Genomic DNA, 15806 nt, shown 5'->3' with positions numbered 1-15806 from the left:
GGGGGTAAGACAAGGACCCTGGAAGGCAGAGGAAAGAGTCTAGATTGGCCTGTCTTGGCTGTGCCCCACAGGGCTGGGGTGCTTCCTTGCTGTGGGATAATGCTCAAGTACACCGTAAAGATTTGTCACTCATATTGGTTTAGGAACCAACAGTCTAGAAAAAGGCCTTTATTGTCCCTGGCAGAGGGCAGGTCAGAGGTAGCTGACATCATTGTAGATGATGGGTTGGCGGCTGCGACAGTTCATGAGGGCTGCAAATCGTGAGATGTCCGCAGGCAGGTCAGGTTCTGGCCGAGGTGGGCACGATAGCCGCTTTCCTGCCATAGCTGCCCGGCGAGCCCTGGCCAGCCGGCGCCGTAGCTGCTCAGAGAGGCCAAGCAGGAACTGAGGGGGTCGAGCACGGGCTCGGGGTACACCTCCATCACTCCCCTCACTGGCTGCCTCAGGCAGCTCCATCCAATTGTGAACTAAATCAGCAAAACAGTTATCCCCCAGCACCAGGGGCTGCCGACTACGGCCCCTGTTCAGCAGGGCTGCCGTCCAGTCCTCTGCTTCCAATCCCTGCCAATGTTCCAGGCAAGCATCTGGTGTGGACTTGGGCCGAGGACGGTGGGTAGGTGATATACCAGTTACAGCTGCCCTACTGCGCAAGGGGAGGTCACTGACTGAGAAACGCTGGCTATGAGGTGGCCGCTCTGAGGGTGCTTGACGCCGGGGTACGGACAGCTCTTCCTCTCTCCATGTACTGCCTGACACCTCTGAGAAGCCAGAGTCCCAGTCTAGGGCATGTTCCCGAGGACATCCCAAGGGTACACCCCTGTCTTCCGCTACCAAGCCTTCCTCTTCCTCTTCCTCTTCCACACAGCAGACAGAGTCCTCTTCCAGAGCATCTGAGGCCCTTAACTGGCGGTTGGGCTGTACACTTGGATCGGTTTGGGGTTTTGGTTGCAGTGGGCCAGGCACTGGAGGTGAACCTGTGTCCCGACCACACAACTGAAGGGAAAGAGAGAGCAGAAGTCGGAGAGGGATTTCTTATCATCGCTTAGTGTCTGACTAGGCCAGCCGTGAACAGAAAGTTCACAAGGACTTAAAAACCTCTGGGCAACAAGGCAGAACTGTAGGCATAGGGCCCACATGGGGGCACTGGCAGTCGAGGCTCATATGGCTCCCATCCGCAGAGCTGGTGGCAGTCCTGCAGGCTGCAGCACGCAGGACTGGGCAAGTCAGCACGCGCCACCAGGGCGGGCAGGCAGGGTAGAGGAAGGAGGTACAGGCCAGCCCGTAGTAGGGGATGTCCACGACAGCACAGTACTTCTTAAGGCCCTTGGTACTCCCTGAAGGTCCCCAAAAGAAACCTCGCTCCCAACTATCCTCCCCCACCGCCGGCAGAGCCAGCTGGGCGCCTGTTACCTGATGCCCAGAACAGCTCCCAACCGTCAGAAACCCGAAGCGGGCCATCTGGGCCATCTGCACCGCTCTGCCCTGCCCCCATCCTGACTCGGATGGGCACCCGGAGCCCACTCCGTACCCGTTTGTTGTTCCAGCCAGGCGGCAGTCACACACCCCACACACATCCTTACCACCACACCCACTCCAAAGCCTCACCAGTTCCCAGCGGAGCTGGCTCAGGAAGCTGTCAAGGCGAGCGCTGTGCATGTTGGTGTTGGTGCTGTAGCCCTCTCCAGGTCGTTCGGCTCCTTCTCGATCACCCGCGGGAGCAGCGCAGAGTGGGCCGGGTCGGCCCGCCAGCGGCGTCGTCACCCTTGCCTTACTCCCAGGCTCCTCGCTCTCCGTAGCTCCCGCCGCTGCCGCCCCAACATCTGGCAGCTGCGCCCTGCCCCGCCCCCGGCGCCCTAGCCAAAGGAGGCGGGGCGGACTGAAGATGTCCTACCCCTTTCAGCTCCGCCTTCCAACCCCGCACGGCCAAAAGCAGCTCAGGACCCCCTGGTTTAGAGTGACGCAGGACAAACAACCTCCTCCTGCCACCCACGCGTTCGTCTAGTGGTCTCAGCTTTTCAGTTTGTCCCCTGGTGAAGTAGCGGTCTCTAATACTGGGGCCGCGATGCGACTCCCACGTGTGGGCACTGCGCCCGATTGTCTAATCTGACGATTTTGTGGCCACTCAGGGTCTGTCAAAGCTGGCCTTGACAATCCCTGGAAATGGTAGGACTTAGATTGGTGACTACTCTGCGAAGAACCTTAAGGGAAGGGCCACTGCTAAATTCCCTCCGGCATCCCTCTAGCCCGGTCTGAGCCGAAGTAGGCTGGACCGCCCTCTAGTGGGGATCGCGGGGCTATGGTCTACATTCCCACTCCCCAGCATCAACAATCGCATGGACGAATGGAAAAGGAAAACTAGCCTTTGGCCAGAATATTCAGAGCCTTTTCCCTGAGGCCACTCCATAATCAAAGGTAGAGTCTATCGAGGCCGACTGGTACTATCAATAGACAGGAAAATATAGGAGAACGAGAGCAAGAAGTTCAGTTGAGGCATAGATAGGACTCTTTAAAAGATGTGGCTGAGCTGGGTGGTGGTGGCACATGCCCTCAATCCCAGCACTTCGGAGTTAGAGGCAAGCGGATCTCTGTGAGTTCCAGGCCAGTCCGGTCTACAAAGCGAATTCCAGGTAAGCCAGGACAGTTACACAAAGAAACAACGACAACAAAAAGATGTGGCAGACATCGATATGCAACAGATGTTTGTGAGGGGTGGGGCAGGAGTCTGTGGATTAAGGGGAGAAGTCATCCAAACCAAGCTTCGGCAGCCTTCGGGGGAACTCTGCGTTTTATTTTTGGTGCCACAAGGAGCACTGAACTTTTTTCAGGGAATGACCAGTGCTGGTTCCTATGAGACACATTGTTTAGGGGAATGACGCTGTAATCAGAACTGAGGCTCTACGCTTTATCCCAGGCAAGGGTGTGTGTATGCAAGCCTAGGTCTGGGCCCAGAAGGTAAACAGGAGCAGCGTTCTAGAGGGGTGGTTCTCAGCCTTCCTAAAGTCGCCACCCTTTAATAATACAGTTCCTCATGTAGTGCTGACCCCCAACCATAAAATTATTTTGTTGCTACTTCATATCTGTAATTTTTCTTTTGTTTTGTTTTTTGAGACAGGGTTTCTCTGTGTAGTCCTGGCTGTCCTAGAACTCACTATGTAGACCAGGCTCGCCTCAAACTCAGGGATCTTCTTGCCTCTGCCTCCCAAGTGCTGGAATTTAAAAGCATATGCCACTACACCTGGCGGTAACTGTAATTTTGCTACTGTTACGAATTATAATGTAAATATCTCACATGAATCCCCCAGCTACGGGACTCATAACTGTCTATAATTCTAGTTCCATAACGTTTGATGCCTTCTTCTGGATTCTACAGGCCTTGTAAGCACATGCTTCACAGACATACATGCAGGCAAAACACCCATGCACATTACAAATAAATAATTTAAAAGGAAAGAGAGACTTGTGGAATATTTAACTGTGTAAAGAAGTGCTCCATCTGTTTATGCTGCCTTTGTTAACAATGTAAAGATGTGTTATATTTGTTTCACCTTGCCTGCCTAATTGGTCTACTAAAAAGCTGAAGGGCCAGCAGCTAGGCAGGAGAGGGATAGATGGGGCTGGCTGGTAGAGAGACTGAGTAGGAAGAGAATCCAGGCTAGAAAAAGAAGAAAAGGAGGAAGAAAAAGAGGGACATGTCCAGGGCCAGAAGCTAAGCGGCCACCAGACAGACAGACACAGAATAGATATACAAAAAGAAAGAAAGATAAAAATCCCCAAGGCAAAACATAGATAAAGAGAAACAGATTAAAATAAGTGCTAGGACCAAGCATTCCTAATTGATAATAAATTTTCACATCATTGGGAGCTGGTTGATGGCCCAAAAGAAAAAGCCTGGTACAACTTGTCTTGAAAAATAAAAAAATAAAATAAATCTTCAAAAAAAATCTTTTAAAAAACAGTCTGAAAGACTAGGAGAGAGCAAATGATCACTGTGGACATGTGAGCCTTGAGGAAATGCAGGGTCAGCAGGTAGGTGTAGGACTGTGGAGTTCCACGAGAGAGGAACATCGGAGGATTACAGTGGGAGGTAAACGCCAGGGGTGGTACTTTAGGCCACGGCCTTGCCGGAGGTGTAAAGGAGGTGTAAAGGAGGGGAGTGGTGAGCAGTTTTCGTGCCCTGAAATATTTCGTTGGATGGAGGTAAGAAAGGCGAAGCCACAGCCGCAAAGCTGGACAAGAGTAGAGAAGTGCGCGCAATGTGCAAGAGCATGCGTGTTTAGAGCCAAAGGGAGCAAGCATCAAGTCCTTTGGAGGAGTGAGGGTGAGGGACAGATGTCTGGGGTTGGGGTTGAAACAGTTCAACCAGTGAGGTACTTGCCATACAAGGATGAAACCCCGAAGCTACTCAGAACCCATGTGAAAAAGCCATGTGTGGCCACAAGGGTTTGCAACCCCAGTGTGAGCAGCAGACGCAGGCTGATCGCTGAGGTTTATTGGCAGGCAGCCTAGCCCGGTTGATGATCTCCAGTGAGAGATTCTGTATCAAGCGACAAACCAAGGTGAACAGCTCCTGAGCAATGACACCCAAGGCTGACTGCGGGCCTCCACATGCCTACCAGTCCAAACACACACCTCCCCGTACACACAGAAGAATAAACTTCTGGCTTCAGAGTGTGCAGTGGTCTGGGCAACATAATGAAGCCCTGTCTCAGAATAGAGCCGGTGGAATGACTTATTGGATACAAAAGCCCTAAGACCCTGAATTCAATCCCTGGATCCCAGAGTAAGAGAAAGCTGACTCCTGAAATGGTCCTCCGACCTCCACATAAGTGTCTGGCATTTGCCCATACATCACGCATCACTCACTCTCTCACACACACACAAATAATAATCAAAATTAACAAAATAATGAAACTGGAGAAATAGCTCAATCCTTAAGAATATTTGCTGCTCTTTCAGAGGACCTGGTTTTGATTCTCAGCCACCATATGGTGCCTCAAAACCGTCTGTAGCTCTGATTCCAGGATATCTGACACCCTCTTCTGACCTCTGTGAGCCAAGGCATGCATATGATACACACAATATATGCTGGCAAAGCCCTCTCATAGAAAATAAAAGTAATTAAGCCAGGTGGTGGTGACTCACACCTTTAATCCCAGCACCTGGGAGGCAGAGACAGGCGGATCTCTGTGAGTTTGAGGTCAGCCTGGTCTACAGAATGAGTTCCAGGACAGGCTCCAAAGCTACAGAGAAATCCTGCCTTGGAAAAAAAAAAGGGGGGTGGGGGGCTGGAGAGATGACTCAGAGGTTAAGACTACTAACTGCTCTTCCAGAGGTCCTGAGTTCAATTCCCAGCAACCACATGGTGGCTCACAACCATCTGTAAGAAGATCTGATGCCCTCGTCTGACCTGCACGAATACATGGAGGAAGACCCCTGTACATATAATTAATAAATAAATCTTTAAAAAAGAAACCCAAAAAAATAAAAACTAAAGTAAATAAGTGCTAAAAAATTAAATTGGTAAAAGAAAATCAGTGGTCATTGAGGTTCCTGCCAAGGACAGTTTTGCGGAGAGAGGGACGAGCCTACTCATGTGGCTAGAATAGAGAGTGATAAAAGTCTAGAGAGAGCAGGAGGAGAAAAGTTGAAAAAATGCTAATCGTTGGTGAAGACCTGTAATTCCTGCACGAGACGTGGGAGGGCAGGAGGAGAATTAATTTGAGACCACTCTGGACGACACAGAGAGACCTTCTCTCAAAGTTTTTTTTTTTTTTTAATACGATAATAAACTGACAAATCTCAAAGATACTGGCTCAGTAAATCTTAAACTGCCGAGCTTTGAGCAGTTGCCTTTGCAGATCAATACATAACCCATCTTCAGGCCCTCTCAGAAGCGGCCCTTTGTCCCCTCCAGCTGATAGCCCCACAAGTAACTTTTCCCTCATGACAGGGTTTCTCTGTGTAGCTGCGGCTGTCCTGGACCTCACTCTGTAGACCAGGCTGGCCTCGATCTCACAGAGATTTGCTTGCTGGGGTTAAAGGCGTGTGCCACCTTGCCTGACTGTAACCATTATCACTTTTATTTCATCTACAAAAGATCCTTCTGTTTGTTGAAGTAGACGACTTTTGGGAGGTTTTCTTGGTGGCTGAGCTTAGGTTTTGCAGGCAGCTCGGATTGTGATGGTGGGAGGAGGCAGCAGGAATGCAGACACTGGGGGGTGGCTGGTCTTGGGGCTAATTTTCCTAGGCACTGTACTTGCTCTGTCTCCAAGGACAATGTGACCAGTTTCACCATCTGTAGCTGAGCCTCCTACCCTTGTATCCCCTTAGGGCTGGGGTAATGAATGGAAGAATTCACTGGAAACAGCCGAAGATGGGATTTTCCAGCCCCTCCTGGAGCCTGCCAGGGGTCCAAAACTCTGTCTGCCGGGAGGGAGGAGGAGCTGCACTCTGGGAAGCCTGCCTGACAGCTATGTTCAGCTATGTTTAAGCAACTAACCTGGCAACAGAGTTAGCTTAACAAACAGCTCCCTCTGCCATTTCTTTAGGCTACCATGGCGCTGGTCAGGCTCCTGGCGCTTCTTTTTGCTTCACTTACCTCTGGTGAGGAGCAGGTGGGTGGGTGGGGGGACTCCAGTTTCCCAGTGAATTTCTGATCTTTAGATAAGCTAATGGGGGGGCAGAGGCCGAGGGACCCCTGACCCTTGTTCCTTATCTTGACTGTTTCTTCAAGTTCTCTCTCTCCCTACATCATATGTAGGAGGCAGGAAGGACTTTGGTTGCTTGACCTCAAGATGTGGTCAGGGCCTGAAGAAAAAGGTATTGCTATGTTTCTGTATGTGGCTTTCTCTTAGTCCTCCACAGCCTGCCCTGGTCTATAGATATCTCTGAGAGCCAAGGTCCTGGCACTGCCCTTCCATCTTTGCCCTTCAACTGTTCCTCCTACATGGCCACCTTGGAGTTACTCAGTGTGAGACCCCCCACCAGCTTCTTCAACAAACCCAGCCTGCACAGGAGTGATAAGGAAATCTACCTGGGAAAGGTAAGGTCATGGGTACCACTAGGGATTGTGAGGGCCAAAGGCAGAAGGTGTGTCCAGAGACAGAGCGCCTAGGCCCTGCATGTTGTTGCCACCCCACCACAGGTGACCTTGAGCCCCTCTGCTCGGCTGGATGCCCTTGCAGTGAACCGCTATGAACTTCAGCTGCAGTTCACATGTGGTAACTCTGTGTTGGCGGGACCACTCTTTGTTCATGTGCTGCGGGACTCTGGTCGTATCCGGTGTGCTGGTCCATTTGCCAGCCCAGGTGAGGCTCGGGTGGCAGGGGAGAGGGAAAGCCTGGCCTGGCAGAACCTCCCTGACTTCCTCTCTGGACAGCTGGGGAATTCATCCATGTGCCAGAGACAGTCACACCTGGGGCCGTGCTCTATACTGTGCTGCTGCCAGGCCTCAGAGTCCAGAGAGCCCAGGTAAGCTCAGCTCCCAGGGTGGTGAGTGACAGGGTGTGGGGGGCAGTCACAGGGAGAGAGATCTCAGTTCGTGCCAGGCCAGGCATCGCCTCTAAGATCCCGAAGTAGATAGCTGAACCTCTACATGATATGTGTTCTTGGAGAGGGTCCCTAAGGGCTGTCTACCCTCCCACTGCCAAGGGCAGTTTCCCACAGGGACCCAAATCTTCTGAGTTCTATGTGTTTTGCATTCCGCATGACCATTTTTTTAAAAATCACTTTTGTAACTCTAGAAAGAACTGTGGGCTTTTCCCCATTTTTTTATTGTGAGTCTATGCACATGGGTATGTGTGAGCTTACACAAGCTGTGACACGCATGTGGAGTTTAGAGGACACCTTCTGGGTGTTGGTTCTCTCCTTCCACCCTGTGGGCTCCCCGGGTCAAACTCAGGCTGTTCAGGCTTGGCAGCAAAGGCCTGAGTCAACCCTATTGTGGAAGATTTTAACGAGGCACAGGTGTGTGGCATTTGTTTCTGTTGCAGACTATGGCTTTAACTGTGTAAAGTGTGTTACCTTTGTTTCTGCTGTATTTGTTTAATTTTCTAAAGATGTGCTGCAGCTGTTGCTGTTCCACCTTGCCTGCCTAAGGCACCTGGAATGGTTCAATAAAGAGCTGAAGAGCCGATAGCTAGTCAGGAGAAAGGCTAGGCGGGGCTGCCAGGGAGAGAGAGTGAATAAGAGACATCGAGGCTTGAGAGAGAAGGGAGGGACAAGAGGAGAGAATGAGGGGCACTCCTGGAGCAAGAAGTCAGGCAGACACCAGCCAATCAGACACAGAGCACCAGTGAAAGTAAGATATACAGAAGTGGGCTGGAGAGATGGCTCAGAGGGTAAGAGCACTGCCTGCCCTTCCAAAGGTCCTGAGTGCAGTTCCCAGCAACCACATGGTGGCTCACAACCATCTGTAATGAGGTCTGGTGCCCTCTTCCGGCCCGCAGGTATACATGCAAACAGAATACCGAGAATATTGTATAAATATAAATAAATAGATTAAAAAAAGATATACAGAAGTAAGAAAGGCAATAAGCCCAATGCAAAACATAAAGGCAAATAAGTTAATTTATTAGAAAGAGCAAGCCAGAAAAAAACAAAAAGAGCCAGAGAGCCAGAAGGCTGAGCATTCAAAACTAATAAGTCTTTGTATCATGATTTGGGAGCTGGTTGGTGACCCAAAAGAAAAATCCTAGTACACAACTCACAGGTTTTTGTTGTTGCTGTTTATTTTTGAGACACCCAGGGTCACATAGTGAGATCCTGTCTAAAAGAGTTTAAAAAAAAATCCTGAGGGTATTTGTTTGTTTTAGCAGTAAGTCCTGAGGATCACAACAAGGGACCGTAAGGGAGGACAGAGGCCAAGGCTGGAGTAACCAGTGGCAGGATGTAGAACTGTCATATATAAACAGCAGCCTGCTGGCTTATGGAAGGATGTTGACAGGGACACCGGGGACTGGAGAGGATCACTAATCTCTCTGTTCTGTTAGATGAATATTACGAGTGCCCAAGACCCTTCCCTCTTCCCTGGGTCTTTCTCCATCGATGATCAGGGATTACTGCGGGCACCATCCCAGGGCCTCAGAGGCCAGGCTCCAAAGGTAAGCATGGCTTCGGACCTGAGGATAGATATGGATTGGGTACGACCACCATCTCTGGAAAGTTATTTGTCCTTGGCTACCTTGACTAATATGTTTGCTGCCCCCATGTGGACTGTCCTCTCAGCCTGGCTGTGTCCAGAAAGCAGACAGACCTGTGGCTCTGGGACGCCATGGGCCCTCTAACAGTGCAGTGTTTATGGCCATCAAACTTGGAGAGAAGACTCTGGGTAAAGTGGTTAGTGAGAAGGAAGTTCCTTCTTTTTTTTTTTTAAATTAAGGCAATATAACATTGAAACTCTTTTTTTTAAATATTTATTTATTATGTATACAATATTCAATTTGCGTGTATGTCTCCAGGCCAGAAGAGGGCACCAGACCTCATTACAGATGGTTGTGAGCCACCATGTGGTTGCTGGGAATTGAACTCAGGACCTTTGGAAGAGCAGGCAATGCTCTTAACCACTGAGCCATCTCTCCAGCCCCCCAGGAAGTTCCTTCTTTAAAGTGGTCATTTCTGCAGTTCTGTGGGCTCCATTCCATCCACAGCACCACAAAAGCAAACACCCTCTGCCTCTTAGTAACTGGCTCTTAGCAGCTCTGACCTAATTCACACTTTGACTCAGAAGACTTGGTGGCCCAGAATTATAGGGCTTTAGGGATACTTGTCAGCAGCCTGGTAAGTCATAGGGTTCCTTGTGGAGGTCTTGAGGACTGCCTATTTGAAGGGAGGACTAGGAGTGGATTTAGCAGTGGATACATAACATGGTTTCCTTCCTGTCATATGTGCACTGACAGACCTTCCAGCTGCAGATTTTAGTGTCCGTAGGAAAAGGTCAAAGCTGCAATGGGATGTTGACAGTAAAGGTGTTGCCTGTGCCCTCCAGCCAAGTCTCCTTCCCGTAAGGCTTCCCTACCTTGGGAACAGTGGTGGATTCTGCATCTATCCCCAGGGAAAGAGCTGGGGTAGGCTGAAGGTGGCAGGAGCATTCTAGCTCCCATAGGAGGGGGAACCCTAGGGAGGGACCTGGGGACCCTGGTGGAGTGAGCAGGAGCAGTCAGGAACTAGGTTTGCACTTTTGGTTCAGACAGAAGGCCCAGAGTATCACCATCCTAGAGGATCTGGTCCCTGGGAGCAAGGTGATTCAGGTCCAGGCTAGGGGACTCAACTTACTCTATGAAATCATCTCCCCACTACCCAGCCCACTCTTCTCCATTGGACAAGGTGAGGAAAGGAGAGGAATGGGTATTGGGATGTCTGTAGCTGGGAAAGGGTCGTGACAAAGAGATGATGCCTACCGGAAGGACTGGAGTTGAGAGCTCTGACCTTAGAGGAAGAGGCGGGAGTGGGTCTTGGGGCGATTGGTGGAGAGCGGGACTGAGCTGGGACAAGGGTGGAGCTTTGTTTCTAACACCCTCTAGCTGACGGAATAGTGCGGACTACTGCGCCCCTGGATTTGGTCCGCGCTCAGGGCGCCTCAGTCACGAAACTGCAGGTGAGGGCCTTTGAGAGGCTCCAACCTTGGATCAGTGCCGAGTTCGATCTCACGGTTAACGTGCGGGCGGTCAACCAGTGGGCCCCACGCTGCCATCCAGCGCTACTGGTGTGAGTACCCGGAAACCATGCCAGGGCTGGTTGGGGTGAGATCCCCTTGCTCACCATTGGTCCAGACTCATGTCTTGCTTCTTGCCCTCCGCTCCTAGGACTCAAATCCCAGAGACTGCACCCGTGGGTACTGTGCTGCACACGCTCACTTGTGTTGACCCAGACTCTGCAGGCGACCCCCTCGACTACCAGCTTCAGTTCCATAACCCTCCCCACTCTGCCAGCCTCCATCTTCGTGACAGAGTCCTTGAGGTACCCAGCACCTACTCCTAGATTTCCATGCAGACACGGTGGGTGGGCCAAGGTTTGTTGGCATTGAGACTATGGATGCAGGCTGGGAGGGACCATGGCTGTGAAGACAGCCTGAGTCTGGAAAACGGGGTCAAGGTAGGCTATGTAGGCTATAACTGGATTCCCTGGTTTGAGGCACTGTGACTCAAGCTCATCTTCCTCCGGTCCCCTTGGCCAGGTGAATACTACATTGGACTGTGACACTCCTGGGGCTTGCTTCCAGCATGCAGCTTCCATCTTGGTGTTCGATAATGGTCAGCCCCAGATGACCAGTGAGTGTCCATACTTAGGCCTGAACACTCAGGACAGGGCTATTTTGTCCACCCCTTTCAACTCCCCAGATATGGACAGCTTTCTTCCCTCAAAAACTAGGTTAGGGTAGTCTCAGTCTAAGATCCCTAGGACGCGTCTCTTAAGAACCCCGTCACCACTCCCCAGAAAACCCTCCCTCCAATATAGGGCCATGTTTGCTTATTAAGAACCCTAGGGGGGGCTGGAGAGATGGCTCAGAGGTTAAGAGCATTGCCTGCTCTTCCAAAGGTCCTGAGTTCAATTCCCAGCACCCACATGGTGGCTCAAAACCATCTGTAATGGGGTCTTCTGGCCTGCAGGAATACACATAGATAGAATATTGTATACGTAATAAATAAATATTTTTTTTAAAAAAAAGAACCCTAGGGCAGGTCTGGGTACCTTGGCCCAGCTCCTTAATTGCCAAATGGTCTCCAGCGGAGGTTCCGGTCCTGGTGACGGTAACACCCGTCAACGAGTTCTCCCCAGCCTGTGTTCCACGCACGTTCCGGGTTCAGGAGAATGCAGGGCCCTACACTCTGTTGGGCTCCATAGTGGGCACGGATATGGATTACCCTCGTAACAGCCTTGAGTACTACATCTCTGGCGGACCCTCCACCTTTGCTGTGGATCGTCTCAGTGGTACTTAAACCCCAGGGCTGGGAGGGAGGGGGCCAGACTTGACTCTGCAGGCTGAGGCTGTGACCATCCCTTCTAGGAGAGCTTCACCTCCTGGGGCCTTTGGACTATGAGCAGCAGAGGCTGTATAGGATCAGTATTCTGCTGATGGATCACAGCCAAGACTGGGACCTCAACCGCCGTCGCTCAGGTTCATGTGCTGTAACCATTGAGGTTGAGGTAATTGACCTCCGGGGCCTGGGAAAGACACACTTCCTTCTGGCTTTTTGCCTTTCCATGCAAATGTCTCAGTTTCATATATAGGCCGCTCGAGAGGAGGGGCTCACTGTGGAAAACATTACCACCTAGGTTCAGTGTTTTTAAAGGAAGCTGAAGGGCTAGCCTGGGAGTCTGAGGAATGGGCTGTAGTCACCCCTAATGTGGTGGCCTTTCTCCAGGATGTGAATGACCATGCCCCCGAGTGTGAGCCTCCATTTCAGGAACTGACTCTCTACACTCCCCTGGGTCGTAGCATGGAGGTGACCAAGATGTCATGCTGGATTCCTCAGGAGCCACAGCGCTCAGCGCTCTCCTACAGCATCGTGGGAGGTGTGAATCTGTGGGGGCCACCAGGCTGTTCGTGAGGGTCAGGCTATGGTAGTAATACAGTCTTCTCCTACTACTCTGCTTTCAGGGAATAGCCAGAGCCGATTTAGACTGCAGGGGACCATCCTGATGCACAATGACACTGTATTGGGGCCACCATGGCCAGAGCAGCCCAGCACCTATGAGCTACTGATCCGTGTGGCTGATGTGGGCCCTTCCAGCCCCCACCTCAGCACCACAGCCACTATCATTGTGCATCTAGTTCCTTGGAGGGCCAGCACAGTGGCCACCAGCACCCACAGAAGCACAGTGAGGGGGTTCTCAGGCCCTTGGGGAATTGGGAGAGAGGACCTTGAAGGGTGAAGACACCTGTTTTTTTTTTTTTTTAAAGATGGAATTATGAGAGAAGACATTTTGGAGAAAACTGCTGGGTGGAAAAAAAAAAACAGGGTGTGAGGCAACTCAATTTGTCGAGACTTTGAAAGCTGGACTGTCAACAGCAGTGATGACTCTGTGGCCCTCCTTCCAGGTGTCCTCAACAATGACACCCCTGATTGTGACAGAGGTAGAGGCTTTCTGGAAGCCAGAGCCTTGGTTTGTGGTAGTGCTGACAGCAACTGGTGCAGTTTTCCTCCTGGCTCTGGGCTGGCTCCTCAGCAGGATCCTCCGGGGGTATGTTTCTATCTCTGTGCTTCCTGCCTCCCAGGCTACACACACACACACACACACACACTGGCCGGAATAGGTGGTTGTACTCACTATTTGATGGCACTGCCAACATTGGTGGGCAAATATTGAGGAGGACTCCATCATTGATGGAGTCCGGTCTTGGAATTAGATGGGCATAGACTGCTCAGAGCTTGAAATTTACCCATTCTCAACATCTGTTTTCTACCTGATATCTGCCCTGCTTCTGTGAATTGACTCCTCTGAGTCTAGGGGTAGGACAGATAACAGTGTGGGCGTCTCACGCAGGCACTGGCTCTTTCTTTCTTTCTTTTTTTTTTTTTTTGATTTTTGAGACAGGGTTTCTCCGTAGCTTTTTGGTTCCTGTCCTGGAACTAGCTCTTGTAGACCAGGCTGGCCTCGAACTCACAGAGATCCGCCTGCCTCTGCCTCGAGTGCTGGGATTAAAGGCGTGCACCGCCACCACCTGGTGCACTGGCTGTTTCTAATATAAATGGGCAGGCCTGCTACTTTCACTATTTGCCTTTTAGGTTTGCCCAGTCACTACAGGCTCCAAACAAACCAGCCAGAGCTCTGCTGCTAAACAGGTCAGTCTCCTTTACTTACCGCTAGGCCTTGGGAACCCATCTCCCAAACTTAGGCCGGAACCCAGACTCTTACCTTGTACTTCTACTCCGATTTGCCCTAGCATCCAGGGAAATGAAGGCTCCACTGGGAGGCTCATGGAGGCATCAAGAATGGAAATGTCTCAGGTACCCAGAACTCCCATGAGTCTGGTATAAGCCGAGGGCACTGAGGCTGCTTTAGGGTTCTCCCTAGCCCTGAGAAGCCTGACCTTACTGCCTGTGAGTGGCCTTCCTCCTGCTCCCTGTGGGCAAGGTTCAATCACTGTGCCCTTCTATTCTTTTCAGCAGCATTTGGATGGCAGAGCACACGATGTCCGTAAGTCTCAACTTTTTATACCTATTCTCTCCCTGGACCCTCTCCCTTTCTCAGAATTTTCTCTTCCCTTTAACCATCTCCATTTTTACTGCTGCCACTAAGCAGCCACCATCAACATCTTCACCGACTGAGCTCTTCTCTCTTACCCCAACTTACCCTCTCTCACCCCCTCAGTCTCAGTCAACTTTCGTCAAGCACCGATGGGGTCAGTGACAACTCAGACCTTGTCTTGTTCCAGCTCACAGCGGGAGGGACAGTGGTCAGGGAAAAGCTCCCTAGATATTCCAGTTTCACCAGTATAATTGTAGCACAGTCACCTGGCATTGCTTCTGGAGGGGATCTGGTATCCATTGGCTTTCTGTTCATTTGAGTTGAACCTCGGGGTTCTTTGTTGAGAAGGGAAGGAGGGAGATAGATAGGTTGGATCCCTGGGGAAGGGGCCAGCAGTCCCATCTCCCCTCCTCTCTCCTGCTCCTCTAGGTTCAGGCACAGGGAGAGATTACCTGTTCAGCATGCGCACCGGAGCCCGGCGTTGGCTCTGAGGCCAAGCAGCTGTGTCACTGTGGACTTCCCTTTTCACATGATCATAGCCTGCCTTTGCAAGTTGATTTAGCAATAAAGATTACAAACAGAACACTACCCACCTTGCAATCTTTGTGTGGGAGAAGCTCTGAGGTCTGTTGTCTTGTTCTTACTTACCTGCTTGTGGGAACCCTATGGAACAGAAGATTTCTTCTCTTTGAAGAAGCGTTGTCTGATGCTCTAACAGTGACTGACACTTTGTAGAAGAGGCTCTTATCTTTGTTAGTGACTGACAGGCCTCCAGTTGTCTTCTCAGAGATTTGCTTTTTGTTTATTTTTTTGAGAGGGTCTCAATGTGTTACCCTGGTTGGCCTGGAACTCTTTCTGTGGATCAGACTGGCTTCAAATTCACAAGTCCCACCTTTTGCCTCCTCAGTGCTGGGATTAAAGGTGTGTACCATCATACCCAGCAAGACTTGGTGGTTTTTTGTTTTGTTTTGTTTTTTTGAGACATGATTTCTCTGTGTAACAGTCCTGGGTGTCCTGGAACTTTTTTGTAAACCAGGCTGGCCTCAAACTCAGAGACCTATCTGCCTCTGCCTCCCAAGTGCTTGGATTAAAAGCAAGTGTCACCACCACCAAGCAAACTAGGGAGACAGTGTCCTCCTATATAACCTTGGCTATCCTGAAACTCACTTGTAGACCAGTCTGGCCTTGAGCTCACAGAGATCTTCCTGTCTCTATCAAGCGCTGAAATTAAAGGCATATACCACCATGCCAGGCAAAAATTTAAAGACATGGTTTACTTTTGTAGTTTAAACAGGCTTTGAACTTGCATGCCTGCCTCAGTCTTGTGAGTGTTTGGAATATAGTCACATGGGTGCCTTGACACTAGTACATATATGTCCGTGCACATGGCAACCAGAGGACAGCCTAAGATATCACCGCCATCGCCACCCTCCCACCCCCCTTAAGACAGGTATCTCACTGACCTGAAACACTCGCCAAGGCCAGGCTGGCTGACCAGTAAGTCCTACCTAGGCTCTTTTCCCTTTCCCAGCACTGGGATTACACATGAGCATCACCATGCTTAGTTTTTACTTCACTTTTTAAATATACTGCGGATTCTCTTCAGCTGTTGGTTT

At 50.7% G+C, this 15806-nt stretch overlaps 2 protein-coding genes across 3 annotated transcripts; one reads left to right on the top strand and one right to left on the bottom strand.

Annotated features, from left to right (window-relative positions):
• Positions 1–144: 144 nt before the first annotated feature.
• Positions 145–1964, bottom strand: Inka1 (inka box actin regulator 1). Its single transcript, XM_041677508.1, has 2 exons — positions 1606–1964; positions 145–993 (listed from the first exon to the last, which is right to left on the bottom strand). Exons 1-2 carry the CDS (start codon positions 1654–1656, stop codon positions 193–195), a joined length of 852 nt encoding a protein of 283 aa, XP_041533442.1. The 5' UTR covers positions 1657–1964; the 3' UTR covers positions 145–192.
• A 4590-nt stretch (positions 1965–6554) lies between these two features.
• On the top strand, positions 6555–14681 carry Cdhr4 (cadherin related family member 4). 2 transcript variants are annotated; one of them, XM_041677535.1, is made up of 19 exons: positions 6555–6603; positions 6855–7042; positions 7145–7307; positions 7379–7470; positions 8991–9101; positions 9897–10000; positions 10187–10323; positions 10521–10704; positions 10803–10956; positions 11174–11267; positions 11725–11928; positions 12005–12144; positions 12363–12513; positions 12599–12819; positions 13040–13182; positions 13728–13784; positions 13886–13973; positions 14112–14139; positions 14626–14681. In XM_041677535.1, the coding sequence occupies exons 1-19, from the start codon at positions 6555–6557 to the stop codon at positions 14679–14681; spliced, it is 2364 nt and encodes a 787-aa protein (XP_041533469.1). The 2 variants fall into 2 exon arrangements, with proteins under 2 accessions (XP_041533469.1, XP_041533468.1); XM_041677534.1 differs by having other exon boundaries at positions 14109–14139.
• The last annotated feature ends 1125 nt before the right edge of the window (positions 14682–15806 follow it).

This window comes from Microtus oregoni, unplaced genomic scaffold (assembly GCF_018167655.1).
Source record: "Microtus oregoni isolate MIOR12 unplaced genomic scaffold, Mior012 000028F_ref0000031, whole genome shotgun sequence".
Taxonomy (NCBI): Eukaryota; Metazoa; Chordata; class Mammalia; order Rodentia; family Cricetidae; genus Microtus; species Microtus oregoni.
The sequence above is the reverse complement of the archived record's forward strand: the minus strand, read 5'-3'. Positions and strand labels throughout refer to the sequence as shown.

Excerpts from the sequence above, each read along its gene's own strand:
- Inka1 (XM_041677508.1), bottom strand. The coding sequence starts at position 1,656 with ATGCACAGCGCTCGCCTTGACAGCTTCCTGAGCCAGCTCCGCTGGGAA. Across the intron at positions 994-1,605 it reads GCCAGCTCCGCTGGGAACTG|TTGTGTGGTCGGGACACAGG; the intron begins GTGAGGCTTTGG and ends CTTTCCCTTCAG.
- Cdhr4 (XM_041677534.1), top strand. The coding sequence starts at position 6,555 with ATGGCGCTGGTCAGGCTCCTGGCGCTTCTTTTTGCTTCACTTACCTCT. Across the intron at positions 12,145-12,362 it reads CTGTAACCATTGAGGTTGAG|GATGTGAATGACCATGCCCC; the intron begins GTAATTGACCTC and ends GCCTTTCTCCAG. Across the intron at positions 13,183-13,727 it reads CTCAGCAGGATCCTCCGGGG|GTTTGCCCAGTCACTACAGG; the intron begins GTATGTTTCTAT and ends TTTGCCTTTTAG.